The sequence below is a fragment of the Cebus imitator genome, unplaced genomic scaffold, assembly GCF_001604975.1.
Source record: "Cebus imitator isolate Cc_AM_T3 unplaced genomic scaffold, Cebus_imitator-1.0 Scaffold192, whole genome shotgun sequence".
Taxonomy (NCBI): Eukaryota; Metazoa; Chordata; class Mammalia; order Primates; family Cebidae; genus Cebus; species Cebus imitator.
In genome coordinates this window covers 3707009-3733282 of record NW_016107507.1, presented here as the reverse complement: position 1 = coordinate 3733282, position 26274 = coordinate 3707009, and the positions used below count along the sequence as shown (strand labels likewise).

The 26274-nt window shown below is 51.4% G+C and overlaps 2 protein-coding genes across 6 annotated transcripts in view; both read left to right on the top strand.

Annotated features, from left to right (window-relative positions):
* The window catches only part of SUSD3 (sushi domain containing 3), a 25185-nt gene extending 22435 nt beyond the window's left edge, over positions 1-2750 (top strand). For both annotated transcript variants that reach the window (XM_017546910.2, XM_017546909.1), the window contains one exon: positions 2163-2750. In XM_017546910.2, coding sequence (XP_017402399.1) covers positions 2163-2373 — 211 coding nt within the window. In that variant the 3' untranslated portion in view covers positions 2374-2750. The remainder of the gene's footprint in view (positions 1-2162) is intronic.
* Positions 2751-13062: 10312 nt separating this feature from the next.
* Positions 13063-26274, top strand: part of CARD19 (caspase recruitment domain family member 19) — an 18341-nt gene continuing 5129 nt past the window's right edge. For 2 of the 4 annotated variants that reach the window (XM_017546908.1, XM_017546907.1), the window contains exons 1-2: positions 13063-13285; positions 25507-25649. In XM_017546908.1, coding sequence (XP_017402397.1) covers positions 13279-13285; positions 25507-25649 — 150 coding nt within the window. In that variant the 5' untranslated portion in view covers positions 13063-13278. Of the gene's footprint in view, positions 13286-25506; positions 25661-26274 lie in introns of all 4 variants that reach the window. The other 2 variants (XR_005203155.1, XR_001830451.2) reach the window with 1 other exon arrangement.

Below are 26274 nucleotides of genomic sequence, written 5' to 3'. Positions count from 1 at the left end.
GTTTATCAGGGCTCTTTCCTTTTTTTATTTTTAAGACAGTCTTGCTATGTTGCCCAGGGTGGAGTGCCATAGCACAGTCTCAGCTCACTGCAACCTCCTCTTCCTGGGTTCAAGCAATTTTCCCGCCTCAGCCTCCTGAGTAGTTGGCATTACAGACACCCGCTACCACGCCTGGCTCATCTTGTATTTTCAGTGGAGACGGGGTTTCACCATGTTGGCCAGGCAGGTCTCAAACTCCTGCTCTCAAGCAGTCCACCCATCTCAGCCTCCCAAAGTGCTGGGACTACAGGTGTGAGCCACCATGCCCGGCCTCCTTTCCCTTTCATTTTAGTTTTGTTGGGGCCCTGGTGGCTAATGCATTTCCTTCTGGGGAGTAAGATATCCAAAGGCAGGTTCAGAGCTCCTCCATTGCCCCGCCTGTGATCCCTGCTCCCCGTTACAGCACCGGGGCCAGACCGTCCTGTGTCATAACTGGGAAAAGTGCCCATGGACTGGGGGAAGGAACAATTGCCTCTCAAGGCAACATGGTGTCCAGGATGCGGGCAGCCATGGCTGCTGCTGCTGCTGCAGGGGCTTTGCTGGCCAGAGCATGAGGCCAAGGGGCTCCCAGGGGTGCTGCCTGGGGCTACACATCTGCCTCGTCCCAGCGCCACAGACACCAGCTCTTACACTGCAGGGACTTGCAGTGTGTGGTCAGACATGTGTGCCCCATCCAAGGGCGGCCACAGATCTGTGTAGGGAGCTGTGCTTACCTCCCCCAGGGAGTGAGAGAGCCATGTTGGGGGCCACTGTGATAGTCAGCTCAAGAGGCAGGAAGTGGTGGTGAGGCTGAGCGCTGATTGGGAGGGGGAGGACCCTTAGGGCAGAGCCCCTTCCTGGAGCTGTCATACATGGGGACATCAAGCACTCAGTCCAGCTTCGTGGGGACTCAGAGAAGGCTGGTCCTGCCCAGGGCTACCCAGCCGATGCAGGCAGAGTTCCCTGAGTCCTGGACCCCGGGCTCCCAGCAGGGTCCTTGGGATATGCCTGTGCTGGTACTGCCCACCCCCAGGCAGGGCCCAGGCTGCCTCCACAGGTGGTAAATTCCCTTTGGCAAGGTGGGGTTTGCCTCTTGACCTTGTTTTTATTTCATAAATACTTCTCAGCACTTGCAGTGTGCCAAACACTGTTCTGAACTCTTTCAACTATTAACCCTTTTCACCTAGAGGTGGGTACTACTTTTATCCCATTTTCCAGGTGAAGAACCAGGCAGGTTAAGAAACTTGTGTAGACTCCCACACTACCAGTAAGAGTCAGGCTAGGTGAAGTTGGTCTGGCTCCCAGCTCCATGAAGCTGCCTTTCCCCTCCACTAATGATTGATGCATTCACTTACTCATTGCACCAGCAGATCATTTCTTAATTCCTACTACTTCCTAAAGTTTTTCTGAGAATTAGCTGTGGGTAGGAACAGTGATCCAGGAAAGCTTCCTGGAAGAGGTGATGCCAGAAGTGAAAGGACTAAGAGAGCTTGCTTTGGGAGGGTAGAGAGACAGCCTTTGAGGGGAGGAAATAACATGCAAAGGGCTGGAGATGGGAGCCACCAGGCAGCCCGCTTGGAGCCGAGGCTAATGTGTGTGAAGGGCGGAGACAGGGCAGGGCCAGGGTCTGGTCAGCCTGGGAAATGGCTTGGTTTGTCTCGGCCGTGGGTGGGAGAGCCACAAGAGTACTGCGGGTGGAGCAGGTGGGCCATCTGGCTCCTGGCCGCCAAAGAGGACAGCCCTAGCAGGAGAGAAGCTGTCCTCCCCTTGACACTCCTGCTCCCCAGCGTCCCTTCTCTGCCTGGGATGTCCCAGCCCCTGCCCAGGCAGCTGGGCTCCCAGTAGTTTTTGCACAGTCTGAGCCCTAGGAAGTCCCTTCCCACACCGTAGCTGGACAAGTGTCCGGCTCCTGGGCCATGCCTTGGTTGTATGGATGAAGGGCCCAGCAGGGAGATGGAGCGGCCTCTGTGCACCGTAGGGTGCAGGGCAGCTCCCGGCAAGAGGAAACAGGCTCCCCAATGCTCAGAGCAGCAGTTGCCCCAGGCCTACTGAAGGCCCAGGGCCTGCGTACCTGGGAAGGTGTAGAGCTGGGGGTTAAACGCTATCCTCACTCTTTTGCCAGCTCATGCCTCTTCTCTCCACAGAGACTATGGCGAGAGCACCAGCAAGCTGGCCAGCGTGACCTGCGGCGTGGACAAGGACCCCGGGATCCCCAGGCCTCTGGGCCTCAGTGCCTCCTCCAGCTCACCCCAAGCCCAGGTGATGGTGCATATGGTGAACTGCAGGCAGCCCCTGCCTGCCTCTGGTCTGACCACAGGGATGCAACGACAGCCCACAGCATATGCACTAGGGTGACCCAGGAGTGAGGCCGATGCCCACATTCCACACCGGGAGGCCAGGCTGACCCCACCAGCCAGTCAGCTGCAACTCCACGTGCGCCCAGCTTGAGACTCTTCAGTGGAATCAGATTCCAGGTGTAGGGACCCCTCAGGGGGCCAAGCTGACATCCAAGGCTGAGGACCCCAGCAGGGGGAGTGTTCTTTTCCGACACGGCCTGGCCATAATGATTTTTATAGTTATGGCTTACTTGAAACCACTACTGAGGGTAAGATACTGGCTGTGGCCTCCCACTAACTAGCATTCCTTTAAAGAGACTGGTAGATGTTTTAAGCAAATCTAATTTTGTATCATAAAATAAGAAAATAGCAATAAACTTCTTTTCAGCAACTACAGATGGCTACCTCAGCACCTTCCTCCACAGGATGTGATGCTCCAAGCAGGGACCCATGGAGAGGTCTGCAGCTGTTGTCTGTTAAAGTGCAGATGAGGGGTGTTAAGTAAAACAAAATAATTACTTCTAATACCAAAAAATACAAAGGTAACGGTGGTTGGCTGATGTTAGAGTCAGCAGAGGAGACTTCCCGTTTTTTTGTTTGTTTGTTTTCAGGGCTAGTTTCTGTTTAACTCTGAAGAAAAATAATCTGGTATTGGTTAGTGAGGAAGGGGTATACTGAGGTGTGACTCACCTGTCCTGTCATGGCCAGGTCTCCTTGGCCAAGACAAACATTCAGTCAGTCAGTCAGTGGGGCTTAAGGTTTTATTTTTATTTCACAGCCGTGACACCTCCACATGGCTGCCTCATGTGGCCTGGGCTTCCTTGCAACATGGCGTCTGGTTTCCAATGTGAGAGTTGCAATGTGAGTACCAGGTGGAGGCCATTTTGCCTTTCAGGTCCTGGCCTTGGAAATCATGCTGTGTCGGTCCATTGGGAGTCAAGGCTGCTTTCTAACACGGGGAGGAGAGTTGGACTCCATTGCTAGGCAGGGCAGAGTGCTGACTGGTGAGAAGAAAACTGGCAGACATACTTTACAACCATCATAGTCACCTTTAACCCAATCACTTGTCAAAGCAATTTTATAAAAGGTGACCGATTTCAGCTGGGTGTGGTGGTTCATGCCAGTAATCCCAGCACTTTGGGAGGCCGAGGCGGTAGATCACGAGATCAGGAGTTCAAAACCAGCCTAGTCAAGATGGTGAAACCCTGTATCTACTAAAAATACAAAAACATAGCCGGGCGTGGTGGCAGGCGCCTGTCATCCCAGCTACTTGGGAGACTGAGGCAGGAGAATTGCTTGAACACAGGAGTCGAAGGTTGCAGTGAGCTGAGGTCACACCGCTGTACTCACTCCAGCCTGGGCAACAGAGCGAGACTCCATTTCAAAAAAAAAAACAAACGAACAAAGGGTGACGAATTTCCTACCCTCCCAGCTTCACTCCCAGAAGGGACAGTCTGTACCGCAGGCCTGTGTGTACATAGCCACACCTGCTGCAGGCATAATTTTAGATGTTTCTGCCTGCTGCTGCGCCTCTTGTTTGCTTCTACTTAAAATGAACTCAGAGCTCTTTCGGTAGCTCTTGGTCCTACCCTCTCTCTTACCTCCGAAGCCCACATTTGTCCTGGGCCAATTAAAACTATACCTCAGCCTCCCATAATTTGGGGTGTGACCTGTCTCTGGCCATTGAGAAAAGCCACTGGGTTTGCCCTTTGAGCTTCCCTGCTTCCTGCCTGGAGCCCAGCAGCCATGTTGGGGCCATGAGGAGGAGGAGCTGAAGGTCAGGAAGAAGAAGCCCTTATTCTTCGTGGCTCCTCGTGGACTGAAGCCACACTTGTCATGTCCCTTAGGCCCAGATACTTTCCTGATTCGCGCTACACAGCGTCATCCATCTGACAGGTGTCCCATGATTTATGTGACACATCCCCAGCCAAGGGATGCTGGGGTGGTTTCACATTTCTGGCCATCACATTTTTAGGCACCTTGATACTGGGATGCTGTTTCCTTCGGGCAGATTCCTGGAGTGGGATTGTGAGGCCAGAGTGTGCCTGGTGGTTTCCTGTCAAGCACTGGAGCATCTCAGGGCACATGGGGACACTGAGGCAGGGGAGGGGCAGATCCAGCCCTCACCAGGCCGGTGCAGCTCTCTTCTGCTGGGACTCCTGAGCTCTCCTTGGCTTTTATGGGAGTGGGAAGTGGTGCCCCTCAGCTGCGTGTCTCAGGGGACCTGCGGGCTAAGCGGTCGATCTGGGTCCAGGCCTGGTGGTGGGACGCCAGCCCACACACCCAGCCTGCCACCGCTGATCTGGATACCAGGGGATATTGAGTCATATCAGGGTCAGAAACTTCTAGTTCCTATAGGACTTAAGCAGCGCCAAGGTTTGGCGCCATTGACAAAAGGCTCTGGGCTCTCCTGTTCTGAGTTCTCGTCCCTATTCAGCCCTTTCCACTGCTAACCCCGTTGTGAGGTGGGACCAGGTAGGTGGAGGCTGTAGATCACCACCATGCGGAACAGGCCAGGCCGGGTGGCTGGAGCTAAGGGGGCGAGGGGCCTGCAAAGGGAGATGAGTGTTTTGCACCCAGGTGGCTGATGCTGGGCTACTGGAGCAGCGAACAGGAGAACCGGGGTGAAGGGCTCCAGCTCCCAGTAGCTGACAGTTACAGAAATGGGTGTCCAGATGGCCATGGAGGGGCTGCACTGGACAGAGGGGGCAGAGGGTCCAGAGGGGAGGAAATGACATGAGGCGTGGCAGGGCCAAGCCATTGCCCAGGAGAGCTGTGGGGCATGAGCCCCTGACAGTGCAGCATGCTGGATCCCCCAATTCTGCACCACGGCCTGGGGGTCTTGGCTAGACCGAGAGATAGTACAGCGGGGGAGCAGAGAGCCGAGTCCTCCCACAGGCATGGTCTGAGAATCTGTAGGAGGACTCGGCTATCTGGGATCTCTAGGGTTTGTCTGGGGAGATTTGGAGCCAGCTTCCCCTTCATCTTGCCCCCGAGGCAAGGAGCTGGCCCCAAATCTCCTCAAAAAACCCTAGAGCCCCAATACTCACGAGTATGGGGAACAAAGAAAAGGAACCACCTACCGCTCTGATTTTTTTGGACACACCCAGCTCACTCCCATTGAAGGCCCTGGCACACGCTGTTCCCTCTGCCTGGACCGCTTGGCCCTTGCTAGCCACATGGCTCATTCCCATACTCACCTTCTCAGCTCAAAAACCAGTAACGGCAGGGCACGGTGGCTCACATCTGTAATCCCAGCACTTTGGGAGGTGGAGACGGGTGGATCACGAGGTCAGGAGATTGAGACCATCCTGGCCAACATGGTGAAACCCCTTCTCTACTAAAAATACAAAAATAGCTGGGCGTGGTGGGACGCGCCTGTAGTTCCCAGCTACTTGGGAGGCGGAGGCAGGAGAATCTCTTGAACCTGGGAGGCGGAGGTTGCAGTGAGCCGAGATTGTGCCACTGCACTCCAGCCTGGGCAACAGAGTGAGACTCCATCTCAAAAAAAAAAAAAACCAGTAACTTCTGTTGTTACTGTGTCCATTAGGACTAGTGAGGTTATGCTACTGAAATGAGCAATCCGCTGAATCTCAGGGATCAAACCACCAAGTTGATTTCCTGCTTGCACTGTGCGTCCAGGCTGGATTGGCAGGGGCGGGCTATGCTCAGTAGAGTCACCAGGGACCCCGGCTGGTGGAGGAGCCCCCATTCCAGCATGAGGGTCCAGTCTCGTGACAGGGGAAGAGGATACAAGGGTAGGAGGGAGCACACGTCACTTCTGTTCATAATGTGTTGATCAGACTAAGCCACACCACAAAGTCACGAGGGGGTCACTCTGCAAAGGAGTGGGGAAACAGCCATGAGCAACATCCAGGCTGTCATGTCGTCCTTCTTGTCACCTCAGGACCACTGGGGCCTGGTTCAGCTGTCTTTCAGATTTACTGTTGCTGAGACCGATCGTTTTCAGTTGAGATGAAAGCCAAGTTATCAAAGAAGCATGAGTCAGTCTTAAATATAGGAATGGTGCCACTCTGATAACCAGAAGTGGCTGAACAGTTAGAGAATTGGCTTAAAGTGTCAAAAGGAGACATCTTTACTCAGCAGAATGTAAGTGATCGGGGAAAAAAATCATGTCTCCTGAACTAATTCCTCAACAGCGTGGTTACCTATGTGTTTCATTTTTCTCCTGCTGTATAGTGAATCACTCCAAAACTCAGTGGCTCACAGCAGCAGCTGCCATGTTATCCTGCTTGCTCCTGGTCCTGTGAACTTGCTGGGCTCAGCAAGGTGGTTGTGGCTTGTGCCCCTCACGTGTGGCTGCAGTCAGACAGTGGCCGGGGCAGAATCTCCCAGATTCACTCACTGGGTTTCAAGAGTAAGCAGAGACAGCAAGTGGGAGCTACCAGCTCCTTAAGGCCCGGGCCTAGCACGATGCTGTATTGGTCAGGCGGTCCCAGAGCCCAGATTTGGATGCCTCCAGACACCCCAAGCTCAGGATGGACAGAGAACTCAGTTTTCCTCCCTCCTTCCCCACCCCCAGGCCAGAGCCCTTCCCTTTCTCTCAGGCCCCACAGCCAATCCTTTGATGCATCCTCAGACGTCATCCAGAATCTACCCCTTCTCCCCACCTCACCACTGTGGGAGGGAAAAGCGCCACCACCCCGGTTCAGGCCGCCTCTCACCTGGACCATGACAGTAGCTGCCTCATGGTCTCCCTGCCTCCAGGCAAGCCCCCCACCAGAGTCAACTTACACACAGCTACCAGCAGGTTGGTTTTGGAAATTACGGCAAAATACACATAAGGTTTACCTTTTTTTTTTTTTTGAGACAGTCTTGCTCTATCACTCAGGCTGGAGTACAGTGGCATGATCATAGCTCACTGCCACCTCGACCTCTGTGGCTCAAGGGATCCCACCTCAGCCTCCCAAGTATCTAGGACTACAGATACGTGCCCCACGCCCAGCTAACATTTTAACTTTTTTTTGTACAGACAGGGTCACACTATGTTGCCCAGGCTGGTCTTGAACTCCTGGCCTCAAGTGATCCTCCTGCTTCGGCCTTGCGCAGCGCTGAGATTACAGGTGTGATTACCATTTTAATCATTACAGGTAAACAGTTCAGTGGCAGTTCAGACGCAAGGCATTAAGTGCATCGCGTTGCTGTGCGACTGTCACCACTGTTAATCACTGGAACTCTTTCATCTTCCCAGACTGAAACTCTGTCCCCATGAAACACTAATTCTCCATTCCCCTCCCCACAATGCCTGGCAGCCACCATCCAGTCTTCTGTTTCTATGAATTTGACTACTTTAGATACCTCACATAGGTGGAGTCCCGCAGCATTTGTCTTTTTCTAACTGGATTATTTCACTTTGTATGATGGCCTCAAGGTTCACCCTTGTTGTAGAATTTCCTTCCTTTTCAAGGCTGAATAAGGCCACATTTTGTTTATCCATTCACCTGTTTTGTTTTGTTTTTTGTTTTTTTTGGGGGGAGGGGGTGGGACAGAGTCTCACTCCATCACCCAGGCTTGAGTGCTATGGCACAACCTCAGCTCACTGCAACCTCTGCCTCCTGGGCTCAAGTGATTCTCCTGCCTCAGCTTCCTGAGTAGCTGGGACTATAGGCGCCCACCACCACACCCAGCTACTTTTTGTATTTTTAGTAGAGATGAGGTTTCACCATGTTGGCCAGGCTGGTCTCGAACTCCTGACCTCAAGTGATCCACTCATCTCTGCCTCCCAAAGTACTGGGATTACAGAGGTGAGCCACCACACCCAGCCTATCCATTTATGTCTTGATAGACACTTGGCTTGTATCCACCTTTTGGCTACTGTGAATCAGTGTACAGATAGCTCTTTTGAGACCTTGCTTTCAGTTCTTTTGTGTATACAGAGGGTTGTTAAAATATATAAATCAGAGCAAATCACCATGCAAGGTCTTCCCCCAGCTTACAGCCCCCAAACCATGGGTTCCCAACTGCCTGACCTGTGTGATTCTGCCTAATATGCCCAGTCACTCCCTGTTATTAGTCCCCTGACTCCACTCTAGCCACAATATCGCATTGGCTGTCCCTCAAGCACAGCAAGCTCATTTCTGCCTCAGGGCTCCTGCGTGCCCTGTTTCATCTGAGCACGTCTTCAGCTATCATTAGCTTCCTTAGTGCAGCCAGGCCTCTGCTCAGATGTCTAATACATCAGTTATTTATTGCCGTGGAACTGATTACCTCAAAACCTGGAGCTCAGACACAATCATCATTTATTCTCTTTCACTTGGTGTGGCAAAAATTGGAGTTTTTCAGGGTGGTTCTGACTCAGGGTTTCTTATGCCACTGCAGTCAGATGTCAGCCAGGGTTGCAGTCTCATCTGAAGGCTCTATTGGGGCTTGGGCTCCACTTCCAAGATGATTGACTCTCACACAGTGAGTCAGTACTGGTTGTTGACTGGAGGCCTAGTTCCTCCCCACACAGGGCTCTCTGCAGGTCAGGCTGACAGCCTTACAACACGGTGGCTGATTTGCCCCAGAACAAGCTATCTGAAGATGCAAGGCTGAAACCATGATGCCCTCTGTGACCCAGCCACTCTTGCCACTCTTCACTGGCCACACAGACCAGCCTGATTGACTGTGGGAGGAGACTACACAAGGGCATGACCTGGGATGTGAGGATTGTTGGGGCCACCTTGGAGGCTGGCAGCCTGACAGGCATCTTCCACCTCTTTCTTTGCCTGACTCACCTCCCTAGCTCTTAACAGATCAACATGCCAATGTGTATTTGTGTCCTCTGGTAACAGGGAAGCTCCATGGTGAGTAGAGCTTCCTGTCTTCCCTGTGATCTAGCTCTGGGTTGGGCATATGTTTAGGGGACATTTTTTGGATGAATTAATGAGTGACTGGATAAATGATGGCCCCTGGTCATGTGAGAATGTGGGAGGACAATGTCCTCGCTCCTCAGTGTTCAGGGCCCTCATTACCCACCATCACCTCTTGGCCTGGTCACAGTCAGCTTCAGCCATGCAGGTCTCCCACAGCCCATGGGGGTTGCATCCCTCCTACCCCTGGCCTAGGAATACCCCATCTTCAGCCTCAGTCTCTCGGGGAGGCCACCCTGTCATTTTTACAGTATCTGTCCTCACCCTTCTATCCTTAACCCTAACTGTCAACATAGCTAGCCATGTGCATTTATTAAGTGCCTCCTGCATGCCAGCCCTTATGAAATGAACACTGCAGCATAGAGGATGGTCAGCAGGGAAACCGTCATTGGGCACAGCGGGGTGTGGTGGTGAGTGATGTGGTCTGGAAGGGCCAGAGTCCAAGGTGGGCAAGGATGCTAGGTAGGGAGCTGGGAAGAGCATTCTGGGTGGAGGTCACAGCACACATGAAGATTTGTAAATGGCAGAGCTGGCTGCTGGAGGAATAGGAAAGCTATGAGCCTGGGGTGGGGGAGGAGGATGGTCAGATTCAGTGTTATGGCCCCTGTGGCCACCATGTGGTTTCTGGGCTGTGGAGTCAAGGATGGGGCAGGGAACCAGTAAGACGTGAGAAGGCAGCTGCCACCTTCCAGGCAAGAGATAACAGGGATGGTGGCCACCGAAGTGGGATCAGGGCTGGGCTTGGAAGAGACAGCTCACGAGGACAGGGTGCAGGTGAGCAGAGGCCTGAGTGAGGAAAGGCTAGCCCTATGAAAACCAGGGGGAACTGCCCCCACCCCACCCAGTGCAAAGAACCCCCGTGGAAATGAGCTTTGTCTGCGTGTAAAATTGTGCTTGCTTTCTCATGAGATCAAGCATGTGATGGCAAGAAAATCTGAGAGAAGCCAATAGCAAGGTGGGGGCCGTTCAGAGGAGTGGGTGTCAGGGCCAGGGCATCTGTGACATCGACAAAGATTCTTTCCTTGACCAAACTTTAGTCAGGACCCTCAACTTTCTCCTTGGCCCATCCATGACCTTCCTTGTAAAAATCCAGTTTCAACAAAAAGCCCTCCTAGTGAGTTTAGCAAGAACTCCCCACCCTGGATACCTGATCACCCCGATACCCAATCAGGGTCCTCGCCCCACCATCCCTGGGTGAGGTCTCGTCAGTCCAGCCTATCTTTGCAAGAATTCTGTCAGCCGGAATCCCCCTCACCCCAATGTTTCCTCTTCCTATTTTCCATCCTCAGAGCCCCCTCCTGTCCCACTTGTCCTTGCTGTATTTGGAGTTGAGCCCAGTTCTCTTCTGACATCTCTCTTCCCCTATCACAAGAGTCCTGAATAAAATGTGTTTCTACATTTATAACCACAGTCCCGCTCTGGTTTTTGACTAGCCAAGGGCAGGGCTTCCTGTTCATGCTTTGCCTCAGTTCACACTTTCTAAGGGGCCCCCACCTTCCTAGTACCTCACTTTCCATTTGGGGTCCAGGCAGCCAGGGCTGGCCAGGAGGGAGGATGCGTGTGCAGGGGAACACCCAGGACCTGCCCTTTGACTGTGGGGGTGCCTGTGCCTGCTTGCAGCTCCTGCAGGGGCATCCTGGCTGTAGACCCCTGGCTGCACCAGCAGCTGTCCTGCTTTCAGCCAAGGCCTTCCATCCCATAGGCTTGGAGGGCATATCCCAGAGGGCACAGGGCTTTGAGGCCCTGCATGTAAACTTGGGTTCCTTGAAGTAAATCCTCTTCAAACCCTTGGGTGGACGAGGAGCAGTGATCTGTACCTGGGAGGCCATGTCTGGCTGCTAGACTTTGGGCAAGGGGCTTCATGCTCCAAGCCTCAGGTTCCCTGTCCATCACATGGCCAGGGGCAATCCTGAAGGGGCTGGGGTGGGGGCTCCCTGAAGGTGGGCAGTGCCTGAAGACCCTGAGGTCCCCACTGTGTCCCCCTTCCACTCAGTCCCCACCCTTATGGCTCTGAAATCTCAGTGGCAAGAGTATGTGCAAAATAAACCCAGAAAGGTAAGTACTAGACACCATAACAGTGTGATGGATGCAGAAGAATTGGGGTCAGGCTGCATCCCACTGGGACACAAGAGGCCCTCTGGGGAATCCCCCTCCGGATCCCCCCAGGGAGCACCTGGAACCCAGAGCCAGCCTGGACTCACTCAGGCACACATGCAGATGAAAGGCCTGGAGGGATCCACAGGCTGGGCCACTGCCCTCCTGCCCTGGGGCTGGTCCTGTCCATGGGCCTGGGGCAGGTTGGATCTGATGGCAGCCTGGCCACCCGGGGAACCCGGACAGGGGCTCACCTTCCGTGTTTGGGGACAAGGGTGGCTGCTGTGCAATGACCATGACTGGGCCCCAAGAGTTTTGAGGTTACCAGGTGACAACTGCACCCATTCTCCAGATGCCTTGTATGCAGGCCCTGATGGCAGGTCATGGCACAGGGGAGAACTGAGGCACAGCGACAGACAGCACATGGACTGCAGGGACCACTGTGCTGTCCCAGAAGTGAACACTGCGTTGGGCACCCCCATTCCGGGTCAGGCTCCGGCATCTCAAATTAGAGCTGCTATGGAGGAACGGCCAACACAGGCAGAGAGGGAAACGGGAAGGGAAGCTGCTGCTGCTGGCTGGGAGGGCGCTGCTCTTCCTTCTCGGGTCTCCCATTTCCTGGCTGGGGCCCAATCGCATCAAGTGGGGCTGGGGATTCTTGCGGTGGGCGCAGGAGCTGGAAAGGCCAGGCCTACGGGAAGCGGGAAAGCGGACGGGAAGGTGGGGAGTTTGCCCGAGGTCACTCATTTTACAGTCCAAGAAACTGAGGCTCGGGCAGGTTAAGTGACCTCCATAGTTAGGGTCACACTGCCAAGCTAGCGTCTTCTTTTGAAGGTGGGGGACGGGGGTCCCCCAAGAAGGCGATGCCCACCCCCGGCGAGGTCCCACCGTTGAGTCCAACTTCTCCCCTGGATCTGGGCACTGCCTGCTTCGGCTGGTCCCTGTGCGGTCCTGGACGCCCACCCGCCTCTTGCCCCAGGCCTGGCCCTGTACCACCAAGGGCCTGACTTCCTGCATGACCTTGGATCAGTCACGTCCCCTCTCAGAGTCTCAGTTTCCTCATGCCAGGGGTGGGGCGCGAGGCCGAGGGCGGGCGGCGGACGGAGTGGGCCACCGCCCGTGCCACCTGGGTCCCGACTCCGCCACCCAGCGCGGCAGGGCCCGGAAGGGCGGGCCCAAGACGGACTGGGCCCCCAGCAGGAGCGGGCGGAGCCAGGGAGGCGCGCGGCCGCAGTAGGTGAGGCCGCGCGGAGGGCGGGACTCGAATGCGGGCAGGGCTCGAGTGAGAGGCGGGGCTTAAGGCCCCTGGTCAACGCCTGCGGGACCCGCGCCCGGCGAGGGGAGGGACTCTGGGCCCCTCACGGCATCTTAACGGACGCTGGGAGAGGCGGGAGCCCGGTGGTGCCCGCCCACGTACGCCGCGGCAGGGTCGAGCAGGAAGGGGCGGGGCTCAGGGTCTCCGGAGGCGCGGAGGCCGACGCCGAAGGGGCGGGGTTCGAGTGAGGGGCGGGGCCCAGGGCTCCAGGAGGCGCGGAAGCCGAAGGAGGGGGCGGGGCTCGCGAGGGGGCGAGGCTCGGGACTCCCGGAGGCGCGGAAGCCACCCCCGGAGGGGGCGGGGCTCGAGTGAGAGGCAGGGATCAAGGATCCTCGCAGCGGCCTAACCCAGGACGGCAAGGGGGCGGAACTCGAGTGAGGGGTGGAGTTTAGAGCCCTGGATGCGCCGTGGAGGGCGCGGCAGGGGCGGGATCTACCGGAATGGGGAGGGGCTCGTCGGGGGCGGGGTTTAGACTCCCCTAGGCTACGGTGCAGGAGCCGGGGACGGGCCTAGTGAAAAGGGGCGGGAGATCACGGCCCGCTGGCGGCAGTCACCGGAGCGAGTGGACCGGGCGGCCGACCGAGGGGCGGACGCACGGCGCGGCAGACGTCTGGGGACTGCAGGCGGCGCCGTGTCCATCGCCATGACAGGTGGGCGCGGGGCTGGCTGGGCGCAGGGGTGCGGGCGCCCTGGATGGGTGGCCCGGCCCAAGGGTCCGGCTGCTTTGTGAGTCGCCTTGCAGGCCGCGCCTGGGCTGCAGGGGCCGAGTGACCTTGGCCCATCAGCTGGCGGTGGTGCGCGGGTGCACCCTTGAGAGGTGGTGGGTGTCCCGGGGCTTCTGCCCGGCGGGGCCGTGTCTGCCGAGGCGGTGCCCTGCGATGGGCGGTGGCCAGGCGCGGGGCCGAAGAGGGCGGAGGTTACAGGGCAGCTCCGGGGTGGGGCTGCACGGCCAAGATCTGGGTTCGGCCACTGCAAATCTGTGTTGGGAGGTGTCCCGCGGTGGGGAGTTTGGCCTGAAATAGTAGGCGGTGATAGAAGTGACACCAGGGAGCATTCACAAGGGTCCTGCTGTGATTCTGGCCATGGAAACAACGCTCCATCCTTGCCACCGCCCAAACGAGGTGGCGGGACTGGAGATGCGTTCCTCGGAGGCGTGTGGTTTCTGTGGGACTCTGTGCAGCCTCCCAGACTCCCTCGAGGGTCCACGACCCCCTTGCCCCTGTTTAGGCCTAAGGGAATCGGGAACAGCAAGTGGACCCTCCAAAGTTGTTGTGCTCCACGCTGGTGGCCCCAGCCCAGCCATCCTCCCCAGGGCCTCTCTGGTCTGAGGACCTGCCCACCGTCCTCCTGGTCTCAGACAAACAAGATGACCCTGCTCTGTGGACTTTCCCCTGTTGGAGAAGCCCCATGAGGGTGATAAGCTGTTAAAGGACCCCATGGTAGCCCGGTCAGGGAATATGGGGGTTCCCAGAAGCCACACTTGATTCTCAATGTTCTGCTTCATGGAGCAGAATTGGCTCAGGGGTCAGGGTGGCCCCAGAAGTCCCTAGTCCTCTCTCTCCGTGCTTGCTCACTTGAGTCTCAGCCTAGGCCCTGCACACAAATAGGATCTCATGGGCTGGAAACCGATGACTTCCAGGACACCAGGCCAGAAGAGACCCCTTCTTATTTGTGACTACCATTTCTGAGCACTTACTGTGCACTGGACCTTATGTTGGGTGATTCTTGTCCAAAATGATCAGATGGGGACACGTGGAATATCTTGTCTGTGTACAGATGGGAAACAAAGTCTTAAACTGTGCCCTGCCCAGGGTGGGATTCCCTAGCTCCCTTAGCGAGTTCATCAAAATGTGTGGGGTACAATTCAGAGCTGTGTTGCTTTTCAAGGAGGCCTGTCCCAGGGACTGGGTGTTGGCAGAGCCTGAGGCCTTGCTGTCCATTGAGGAGCCTTCTTGCACAAAGGGACCCTGTCCCTTGCTGTCCATCAGAGAAGCCTTCTTGCACAAAGGGACCATGGAGCTGGGAGAGCACATCAGGCAGGGGTTCCCGAAGGCTCTGACTGTCAGCTTCACCTTTTCGAGAGAGTGGGAACTGTGTACATTTCCCACCTCCTGTGTCTACCCCCTGAGCCTGGAGACATTCCCTTACCACCCTTAGTTTTTGGGATGGGGAACCAAGGCCCATGGAGCACAGCTCTGGGAGGGTCATATGGACAGCCATCTGAGGCTGCAGACCTGTAATCCCAGGCTCATTGCCTCTGTGCACCAACTGGGGGCCTACCTCGTGCCAGCCCTCTCTATGAGCATCGCATGTGAGCCAGTGGCTGCAGAACACTGAGGAGGCGTCTGCGTGGGGCAGGTGCTTGACAAGTTACCTCCTGGGCTGTGCCGGGGAGTGAGCAGTCTTAGTTGGGCTGAGCACTGGAACAAGGGGACTTCTAGAAGAAATTCAGGAGGGGAGGTCGATGCCCAAGTGTCTAGACTCCAATTGGTTCGGGGCTGGAGGAACTCAGGAAGGTCTCTTATAGGTAGGACAGGAAGCTGAACATGAGTTAACCAGGTAGAAACCTAAGGAATAGGTATTCTCAGCCCAGGGTGGGGGTCGCAGACGGAATGGTGCTGTTGGGGGCTGCCAGGCAGGAAAGTCTCATGGGCCTAGAGGGCTGGGTGAGCGTGGGTGGGGCCAGCTCCCACAGGGCCTCAAATGCCAGGCTGAGGGCATCAGTCTGGGCTGGTAAGAAGGTTCATGTTGGGGTGATAGAGTGTGGGTCCATGGTTCTGGTGCCAGCTTGGCAAGAAGGCAGGGGATGTGGGATGTGGGTGTGGTGAAGCCTTGGCGGGTGTGTGCCAGAGCGAGCCATCTTCCTTTGTCCTGTAAACAGTTCAGAGACTTGTTTATGGGGAGCTGGCACTGAGACGGTTTCCTTTCTTGTGCCTTTTCTGGCTTCCAAGTGCTGCCTGTGTGTAGTTTGCATGCACAGCTCACAGGCAACCACAGGAAGCACAGAGCCCCCAAGCTGCAGAGCCCGGATTCGGAACCTGGACCGTGCTGCCTATGCCAGCTGACTCATGGCTCACGGTGACTCATGGCTCTGCAGCCGCGGAGGCTCCGCCTGGCTAGCGGCTTGCAGAGCAGGAGGAGGCCTCTACGGGATGCTGGCCACGGTCCACCTACAGCCCTTGCCCTTGGGCCTTGGACCATTCATTGCAGAACTCTTTAGTGAGCACCAACTGTGTGCCCAGCCACATGGGCAGCGCTGGAGAGGACAGCCTTGGGCCTGCTCTTGGTCTGGCAGGGAGTAGACTGCTGTAGCTGATGACAGTGAATTCGCATGTTCCTCAGAGGGGCGGAATGTCTGGATGTCAACAGGTGGTCCTCAACACGGCTGTGCCTGGGCCCAGATCTTGATCAGTCACTTCATATCTGGCTGCAGTCTCGGGCAGGTGCCTTATCTTCTCACTGTGCCTTAGTTTCCCTATCTGAAAATGGGGCTTGTGGTCATCCTTATGTTGCAGAGCTGTTGGAAGGATGAAGGTTGTAGGTAGATGTAGGACTCACAGAATGCCAGACACATGGGATTGTTCTGTGGATTTTGGCTAATTCATTTTAGTTCTTGAACTAGAGGGCTGCAGGCGCTGGAGCCTGTCCATGTGGCCTTGGCAGGTCACTTGGCATCCCTGTGCTTGGCTTCCTCACCATGATGGGGCTGCTGGCGAATCTGCATAGGCTGCTGGGGGACTCAGTGCAGGTGAGGGCTGAGCCAGACTTTCCAGCCCCAGACACTGCCTCCCTGTGCGGCCCATGGCGAGTGGCTTCAGCCAGATGATGGGGTGGCTGATGGCCTCAAGTGGGCATCGTTGGGGGTAGCCACTGTGAACCAGGATGGCCCCCCTGTTACTCTCTTGAGGGCAGGTATCTGTGGGGTAAGGACATGTTTGTGGGGTTGCTTGGTGAATGCCAGCCTGCACCCATACCCTGTGAGCCCTTGGAGGATGTGGACGGATCTGCCCATCACCATGGTCCTGAACCTGGTGCAGGGCAGGCATGCTAAGATGGGCTGTTCTCACCTGGGCCTCGGTCTGCGGGGTCTGCACAGGGCACCGTGGAGCATGGCTGCTTTTGGGGCAGGTCCACATTCTGTGGTGCAGAAAGACCAGACAGGAGGCAGTGGCAACTGGAAAGAGACATGAGGAAGTAAAACAGTCTCTTGAGTCTGTGCCTCAAGGAGGAAACCCAAGAGGGGCCCCACTATGTCCAACATGATGACAGTTTTTGTTTTGAGACAGTCTCACTTCGTCGCCTGGGCTGGAGTGCAGTGGCACACTCTCGGCTCACTGCAACCTCCAACTCCCAGGTTAAACGATTCTCCTGCCTCGGCCTCCCAAAGTGCTGGGATTACAGGCGTGAGCCACTGTGCCCAGCCTTCATTTCTTTTTTCTTTCTTTCTTTTTTCTTTGTTGACACAGAGTTTTGCTCGTTGCCCCGGCTAGAATGCAATGGCATGATCTTGGCTCACTGCAACCTCTGCCTCCCGGGTTCAAGCGATTCTCCTGCCTCAGCCTTCCAAGTAGCTGGGATTACAGGCATGTGCCACCACGCCTGGCTAATTTTGTATTTTTAGTAGAGATGGGATTTCTCCATGTTAGTCTAGCTGGTCTCGAACTCCCGACCTCAAGTGATCTACCGGCCTTGGCCTCCCAAAGTGTTGGGATTACAGGCGTAAGCCACTGTGCCCGGCCTCAGCCTTCATTTTTTTTTTAGCACTGAATAATATTCGTTGTATGGACAAACCAGAGTTTCTTTTCCATTTACATTTTTTTGTGAGAAAATATACAGAAACATAAAATTTACCTTCCTATCCATTTTTCAGTGTACACTTCAGTGATTTAAATATACTCAGTGTTGTGCAGGCATCACCACTGTTCATTTCCAGAGCTTCTTTACCATCCCAAACAGAAATTTTGTACCCATTAAACAATAACTCCCCTTTCTCCTTCTGCCCACACCTTCTGATAATCTCTATTCTATTTCCTGTCTCTATGAATTTGACTGCTCTAAGTACTTCATATAAGTGGAATCATGTAATATCTGTCCTTTTGTGCCTTGTTGTAACATCCATGTATCAGAATTTCCTTTCTTTTTAGGGCTGAATAATATTCCATTGTGCATATATATACTACATTTTGATAATTTCATCTTTTTGGTGAACATTTGCACTATTTCCATCTTTTGGCTATTTTGAATAATGCTGCTATGAAAACCAGTGTGCAAGCATTCACTGAGTTTCTGCATTTATTTATTTATTTATGACACAGTCTCACTTTGTTGCCCAGGCTGGAGTGCAGTGGTGTGATGCTAGCTCACTGCAACCCCTGCCTCCCGGATTCAAGTGATTCGCATGCCCCAGCCTCCCCAGTAGCTGGCATCACAGGCGAGTGCCACCATACCTGGCTAGTTTTTTGTATTTTTATTTTATTTTATTTATTTATTTAGACGGAGTCTCGCTCTACCACCCAGGCTGGAATGCAGTGGCCTGATCTCGGCTCACTGCAACCTCCACCTCCCGGGTTCAAGCGACTCTTCCGCCTCAGCCTCCCCAGTAACTGGAACTACAGACGTTCACCACTATGCCCAGCTAAATTTTGTATTTTTTTAGTAAAGATGGGGTTTCACCATGTTGGCCAGGCTGGTCTTGAACTCCAGACCCGTGATCCACCCAACTCTGCCTCCCAAAGTGCCTGGACTACAGGCATGAGCCACCGCACCTGGCCTGTATTTTTTTTTTTTTTTTTTTTTTTTGAGACAGAGTCTCACTCCATCACCAGGTGCCAGGCTGGAGTGCAGTGGCGCCACCTCGGCTCGCTGCAACCTCCGCCTCCCGGGTTCAAGCAATTCTCCTGCCTCAGCCTCCCGAGTAGCTGGGACTACAGGCGCGCGCCACCACATCCAGCTAATTTTTTTTTGTATTTTTAGTAGAGACAGGCTTCGCCGTGTCGTCCAGCCTGGTCTTGAACTCCTGACCTCAAGCAATCTGCCCACCTCGGCCTCCCAAAGTGCTGGGATGACAGGCATGGGCCACTGCACCCGGCAGAGGTCCTGCTTTTAGTTGTCCAGGGTATATACCTGGAAATATAATTTCTAGATCACACAATATTTCTATGTTTACATTTTTGAGGAAATGCCATACTGTTTTTTTCCACAGTGACTGCACTATTTTACATTTTCACCAGTAATGCCCAAGAGTTTGAATTTTTTTATATCCTTACCAACACTCATTATATTATAATATATACCTATCCTAATGAGTATGAAGTGATATCTCATTGTGGTTTGAGTTTGCATTTCCTTAATGACTAATGATGAGCTTTTTTTTTTTTTTTTGAGATAGAGTCTCGCTCTGTCTCCCAGGCTGGAGTTCAGTGGCGTGATCTTGGCTCACTGCAACCTCCGCCTCCCAGGTTCAAGCAGTTCTCTCGTCCAGCCTCCCAAGTAGCTGGGATTACAGGTACACACCACCATGCCCGGCTAATTTTTGTATTTTTAGTAGAGACGGAGTTTCTCCATGTTGGCCAGGCTGGTCTTGAACCCCTGACCTCAGGTGATCCACCTGCGTCAGCCTCCCAAAGTGCTGGGATTACAGGAGTGATGAGCATTTTTTTCAGGTTCTTATTGGCCAATTGTATATTTTCTTTAGAGAAATGTCGATTCAAGTTATTTGCCTGTTTTTGAATTTCGTTCTTTGTGTCTTTTGCTGTTCAGTTGTAGGAGTTCTTTATGGAGTATGAATACTAATCCCTTATAAGATATATGCTTTGCAAATATTTCTCCTATTTATGTGAACTGCTTTTTCACTCTCTTTTTTTCCACTCTTTTAATTAAAAATAGGGTTTAACTCTAGACTCTCTTATTCTATGCCAGTGACCCATAAGTCTTTCTTTATGAAAGTACCACATTGTATTCATTATTATAGTTTTTTACACTAATTTTGGAAAGCAGGAAATATGAGTCTTCCAACCCTGTTTTGGTGGTGGTTGTGGTGATGGTGGTGGTGTTTTGTTTTGTTTTGTTTTGCTTTTTTAAGATTTTTGTTGTTGGCTATACAGGTATCTTGAAATTCTATAGGAGTTGGGTTTTTCTATTTCTGCAAAAAACTCTTGAGGTTTTAATAGGGATTGCTTTCAATCTGTAGATTGCTTTGGGTAGTGCTTGCAGCAGTGTTTTGTGGTTTTCAGTGTACAAGATTTTCATCTTCTTGATTAAATTTTTCCCTAAGTATTTTATTCTTTTCAATGCTATTGTAAATTGAGTAGTTTTCCTAGTTTTTGGATTGTTCATTGTTAGTATGTAGAGATGAAATAATTTTGTGTGTTGATTTTATTATCTTGCAACCTTGCTGCATGATTTTAATTAGCTCCAACTTTAAAGAAAAAGATTTTGGCCGTGTGCAGTGACTCACGCCTGTAATCCCAGCACTTTGGGAAGCCGAAGCAGGTGGATCACGAGGTCAAGAGATTGAGACCATCCAGGCCAACATGGTGAAACCCCATCTCTACTAAAAAATACAAAAAATTAGCTGGGCATGGTGGCACGCCAGTGTAGTTCCAGCTACTCAGGAGGCTGAGGCAGGAGAATTGCTTGAATCCAGGAGTGGAGGTTGCAGTGAGCCGAGGTTGCACCACTGCACGCCAGCCTGGCGCCTGGTGACAGAGTGAGACTGTCTCAAAAAAAAAAAAAAAAAGATTTTAGGGTTTTCTCTGTATAAAATCACATCACTGTGAACAGAAAAAAGTTTACTTTTTCCTATACAATTTGGATGCCTTTTATTTCCTTTTCCTTTTCTTGCCTAATTGCTCTGGTTAGAACTTCCAATACTAGGTTGAATAGAAGTGGTGAAAGTAGACACCTTCATTTTCTTCCTGATCTTAAAGAGAAAGCTTTCAGTCTTTCACCATTAAGGTATGATGTGAGCTGTGGGCTTTTCATATAAAAATATCCTTCAACAGGCTGGGTGAGGTGGCTCTACCTGTAATCCCAGCACTTAGATCCCAGCACTTTGGGAGGCCAAGGCAGGTGGATCACAAGGTCGACAGATGGAGACTATCCTGGCCAACATGGTGAAACCCCATCTCTACTAAAAATGCAAAAATTAGCTGGGCCTGGTGGCACATGCCTGTAATCCCAGCTACTCGGGAGGCTGAAGCGGAAGAATCACTTGAACCCAGGAGGCGGAGGTTGCAGTGAGCCGAGGTTGTACCACTGCGCTCCAGCCTGGTGACAGAGCAAGACCCTGTCTCAAAAAAAAAAAAAAACTGAGGATGTTCAAATCCCTTCTGTAAAATGGTATAATATTTGCACCTACACACATCCTCCCATATATTTTAAATCATCTCTAGGTTACTTATAATACCTAACACAATGTAAATGCTATGTAAATAAGTATTGTACTGTATTTTTAAAACTTGTATTTTTTGTTGTATTGTTATTTTTATTGCTTTTTCCCAAATATTTTATATCTGTTGTTGATTTAATCCCTGGATATGGAAGCTTCAGAGACAGAGTACCCACTCTATGGCCTTTATCATGTTGAGGAAGTTTCCTTCTGTCTTAGTCTGTTTTGTGCTGCTGGAACAGAACACTTGAAACTGGGGAATTTATAATGAGCAGAAATTTTTAGGCTCATGCTTCTAGAGGTTTGGAAGTCCAAGCTGGCGTCTGGTGAGGGCCTTCTTGATGTGCGATCCCATGGTGGAAGGCAGAAGGGCTAGAGAGAATAAGAAGGAGCAAGAGAGGAAGAAACAAACGTGAAGCTTCAAGCCCTTTTATGATTGGCATTAATCCATTCGTGACAGTAGAGCCCTCATGACCTACACACCTCTCGTTGGGCATTATCTCTCAGTACTGTTACATTGGGCATTAAGTTTCCAATACATGCTTTTTGACACATTCAAACCATAGCATCTTCTAGACCTAATTAATTGAATGTTTATATCAAGAAAGGATTTTGACATTTATCAAATGCTTTTTCTGCATCAACTGAGATGGCTATGTAATTTTCTTCCTTCATCTTATTAATGCGGTATACTTCCTTGATAGATTTTTTCATTTTTACATGTTGAACCATCCTTGTATTCCAGGAATAAATCAATCTATAATTCTTTTAATATGCTGCTGAATTTGATTTGTTAGTATTTTGCTGATTTTTCCATCAATATACATAAGGAGTATTGGTCTGTAGTGTTCTTTTCCATTTTTCTCTTTTTGCAGACACAAGGTCTTGCTGTGTTGCCCAAGTGATCTTGAATTCCTGGCCTCAAGTGACTCTCTTGCCTGTCTCCCAAAGTGGTTTTCTTTTCTTAAAGCGTCTTTGTCTGACTTTGGAATCAGAGTGAAGCTGACCTCACAGAATTAGTTATGGAGTGTTCCCTCCTCTTCAGTTTTTTTGGAAAAGTTTGAGGAGGATTGGTATTATTTCTTCTTTAAATGTATGCTAGAATTAACCAACAAAGCTATCTGGTCCTGAGCTTTTCTTTCCTGGGACATTTTTGATTAATGATTTAATCTTCTTACTAGTTATTGGTCAGGTTTTTTATTTCTTTGTGATTTAGTTTTGGTAGATTGCGTTTTGGGAATGTTTTCATTTCATTTATCCAATTTGTTGGTATACAGATGTTCATAGTATATTCTTATATTCCTTTTTATTTCTGTAAAGTTCATGGTAATGTCCTCACTTTCAGTCCTGATAATAGTAATTTGAGTCTTGTTTTTGTCAGTCTAGCTAGCTTCGTCATTTTTAGTGATCTTATCAGAGAATCAACTTTGGTTTTCTTGATTTTTCTCCACAGTTTTTTGATTATTTCATTTGTGTTCACCGTAATCTTTATTATTTCCTTCCTTCTGTGACCTTTGGGTTTAGTTTGCTCTTCAGTCTCTCTGGTCTTTACTCTTTCCTTTTCTCATTCCTTAAGTTGTAATGTTAGGTTACTGATTTAAGATTTTTTAAAATATATGCATTTGCAACTATAATTTGCCCTCTCAGCATTGCTTTTGCCGCATCCCTTAGGTTTTGGTGTGGTATAGGGCCTGTGTGTGTGTGTGTGTGTGTGTGTGTGTGTGTGTGTGTCTGTGTGTATGGTTTTCTCATGTGATTTTCTAATTTCCCTCATGATTTCTTTTTTGATCTATTGGTTGTTTGTTTGAGACAGAGTCTCACTCCGTCATCCAGGCTGGAGTGCAGTGGTGCGATTTCAGCTCACTACAACCTCCACTTCCCAGGTTGAAGCAAATTCTTGTGCCTCAGCCTCCCAGGTAGCTGGGATTACTGGTGTGCATCACCATGTACGGCTAATTTTTGTATTTTTAATAGAGATGGGGTTTCGCCATGTTAGCCAGGCTGGTCTCGAACTCCTGGCCTTAAGTGATCTGACTGCCTCAACTTCCCAAAGTACTGGGATTACAGGTGTGAACCACCACGCCTGGCCTCATTGGCTATTTAATTTTATCATATTTGTGAGTTTTTCAGTTTTATATTATTGATGTATATCTTCATTCTATGTGATCAGAAAATATTATTGTATGATTTTAACCTTTTTAAATATTTTAAAACTTATTTTTGGCCAGGCGTGTTGGCTCACACCTGTAATCCCAGCACTTTGGGAGGTCGAGGCGGATGGATCATGAGGTCCAGAGATCAAGACCATCCTGGCCAGTCTCTACTAAAAATACAAAAACATTAGCTGGGCGAGGTGGCACACCCCTGTAGTCCCAGCTGCTTGGGAGGCTGAGGCAGGAGAATCACTTGAACCCAGGAGATGGAGATTGCAGTAAGCTGAGATCGCACCACTGCACTATAGCCTGGGCAACAGTGTGAGACTCTGTCTCAAAAAACAAATAAATAAATAAAACTCATTTTGTGGCCTATCTAGGGGAATGTTTCATGTGCACTTGAGAAAAATGTCTATTCTCTATGATTGGATATAGTGTTCTGTATATGTCTACCAGGTATAATTGGCTTATGGTGTTGCTGGAGTCCTCTCGTTCCTCATTTATCTTCTGTCTGGTGGTTCTATCTCTTATTGTAGGTGGTGTTTTGAAGTCTCCAAATACAGAGATATCTATTTCTCCCTTCAATTCTGCCAGTGTTTGCTTCGTATATTTTGAAGCTCTGATATTTGGTGCATATATGTTTATAACTGTTACATATTCTTGATGGATTTATCCTTTTATTAATACATAATATGCTTTTTAATCTCTTGTCACAGTTTTTACTTACAGTCTATTTTGTCTGATATTAGTATAGCTACCTCAGCTCTCTTTTGGTTACTATTTGTATAGGATTTTTTTTACATCCTTTCACTTTCAACCTCTTTGTGCCTTTAGATCTGAAGTGAGTCTTTTGTAGACAGCATATAGTTGTATCATGTTTGAAAAATCCATTCTGCCAATCTATGCCTTTTCATAGGAAAGTTTGGCTGGGCACGGTGGCTCACGCCTGTAATCCCAGCACTTTGGAAGGCTGAGGCAGGCAGATCACCTGAGGTCAAGAGTTTGACACCAGCCTGGCCAACATGGTGAAACCCTGTCTCTACTAAAAAAACCTGCAAAACTAGCCAGGCATGGTGGCACATGCCTGTAATCCCAGGGAGAATTGCTTGAACCCAGGATGAAGAGGTTGCAGTGAGCCGAGATCCGGCCATGGCACTCCAGCCTGGGCAGCACAGCAAGACTCCATCTCAAAAAAAAAAAAAAAAAAGAAAGTTTAACCTATTTACATTTGAAGTAATTGCTGACAAGGAATGCATTACTACTGCCATTTTGCTATTTTTTTCCTGTATGTCTTGTAGCTTTTTTGACCCTCATTTATTCTATTACTGCTTTCTTTTGTATTTTGTTGATTTTTTTATAGTAACACATTTAGATTCCCTGCTCATTTTCTTTTGTGTTATGTTCTATAAATATTTAATTTGTGTTTTCCCCTCTGTCCATGGGGAAACAGGACAAGCTGCCACAAGTCTGTAAGGTGACGCACTTGTTCAGTCCCCTGGCTCAGTCCCCGCGGGGATCCTGTGCCCCATCCTCTCCATGCCCTCCCATTGTCACTCCGCCGCTCAGCCTTAAAGATCTGTCATTCTAAGAATCATTCTTAATGGAACAGAATGGTACAATGATGTTTAATGGTGATTCTGGGGGAAAAAAAGGCAAGTGAAAAGCATTTCTAACTCTGGGAGAACTCACTGGTTTACTGTTGGTAGAAGCTTCTTAGGGCCTTGAAGACACATTGTGTCCCATGATGATGCCAGCACGGGCCACCCTGAGCCCTGTGTCCCTGTATCTGTGCCACTGTGAAAATCTGCAGAGCCCACGTCTGGGCATTCTCGATTTTGAACTCCGGAGCTCAAGTGGTCCACCCACCTCGGCCTCCCAAAATGCTGGAATTACAAGCATGAGCCATCGCGCCTGGTCTGAGCCACCGCGCCTGGCCCTGGGCATTCTGAGCCACCTGTGTCACCTGTGCCTTCCGCAGACATCAGCTGTTTCCTGATGGCCCTGCAGGTAGCCCTTGAAAAGTGGATTCTTAGCCCCTCTGAGTTTGTTTTCTGTGATAAGCTCTGTGAAAGTGGGTTTCCACCACAACCCCTCACTTCGACCTTCTGATGAGGCGGGTTGGCAGGAGGCAGATTGGCAGGCCAGGGGCAGCTCTCAGCTGTGTGATGCGCACCACACAGGCTGGGATGGCTGTGACCCTGCAGATGTACCCTCTTGGTAGGCACCCTCCTCAGGGGCGATGCCCTCCTGTGGTCAGTGTCAGCATGAGGCTGCTGTCTCTGGTCCCCTTGGGCTGTGCTGGCTCATACACCTGTGCTCTCTGTTTTAGATCAGACCTACTGCGACCGCCTGGTGCAGGACACGCCTTTCCTGACAGGCCACGGGCGCTTGAGTGAGCAGCAGGTGGACAGGATCATCCTCCAGCTGAACCGCTACTACCCACAGATCCTTACCAACAAGGAGGCGGAAAAGGTGCTGAGGAGGTGAGGGGGGTGCCCGAGACACTGTGCAAGTTTCCCTTCCTTTCTGGGCTGGGAGAAGCTGGTGACCGGCCCTGGGTCATTCTCTCACAGGACGACACACTAGGTATGTCAGGATTCAGAGGTGACACATCTGGACCTGGCTATTAAGGCTGCCTGAGCTATAAACTGGCCCTTTGGGGTGAGCCCAGATGAGCCCAGAACATCATCAGGTCTCTGTGCCTCGGTTTCTTCATATGTAATTGGGCTTGCTGTCCCCTTCCCCAGTGGCCGGGAGGGTTACAGGAGATAACACGTGACGACACACGAAGCACACGACAGTATAAGATGCGGTAGGTGGGGGAGACGAGACAGGGGATGAGAGGGAAGGCTGAGGAGGGAGGGGCAGAGGGAGAGCTGAAGTGGGACGGGGACCAGAGGCTGGGCCTGGCCCACCCCAGTGCCACAGGGCTTTGCACTCCGCATCTTCCAAAGGTTCAAAGTGGGCAAATATTGCTTCCTTTTCTCTAATTTCTACGTTGTTGTACGAGGCTGGAAAGCCCAGCATGTCACAGGTAGGCAGCCCAGCATGGCACAGGTAGGCAGCCCAGCATGGCACAGGTAGGCAGCCCAGCATG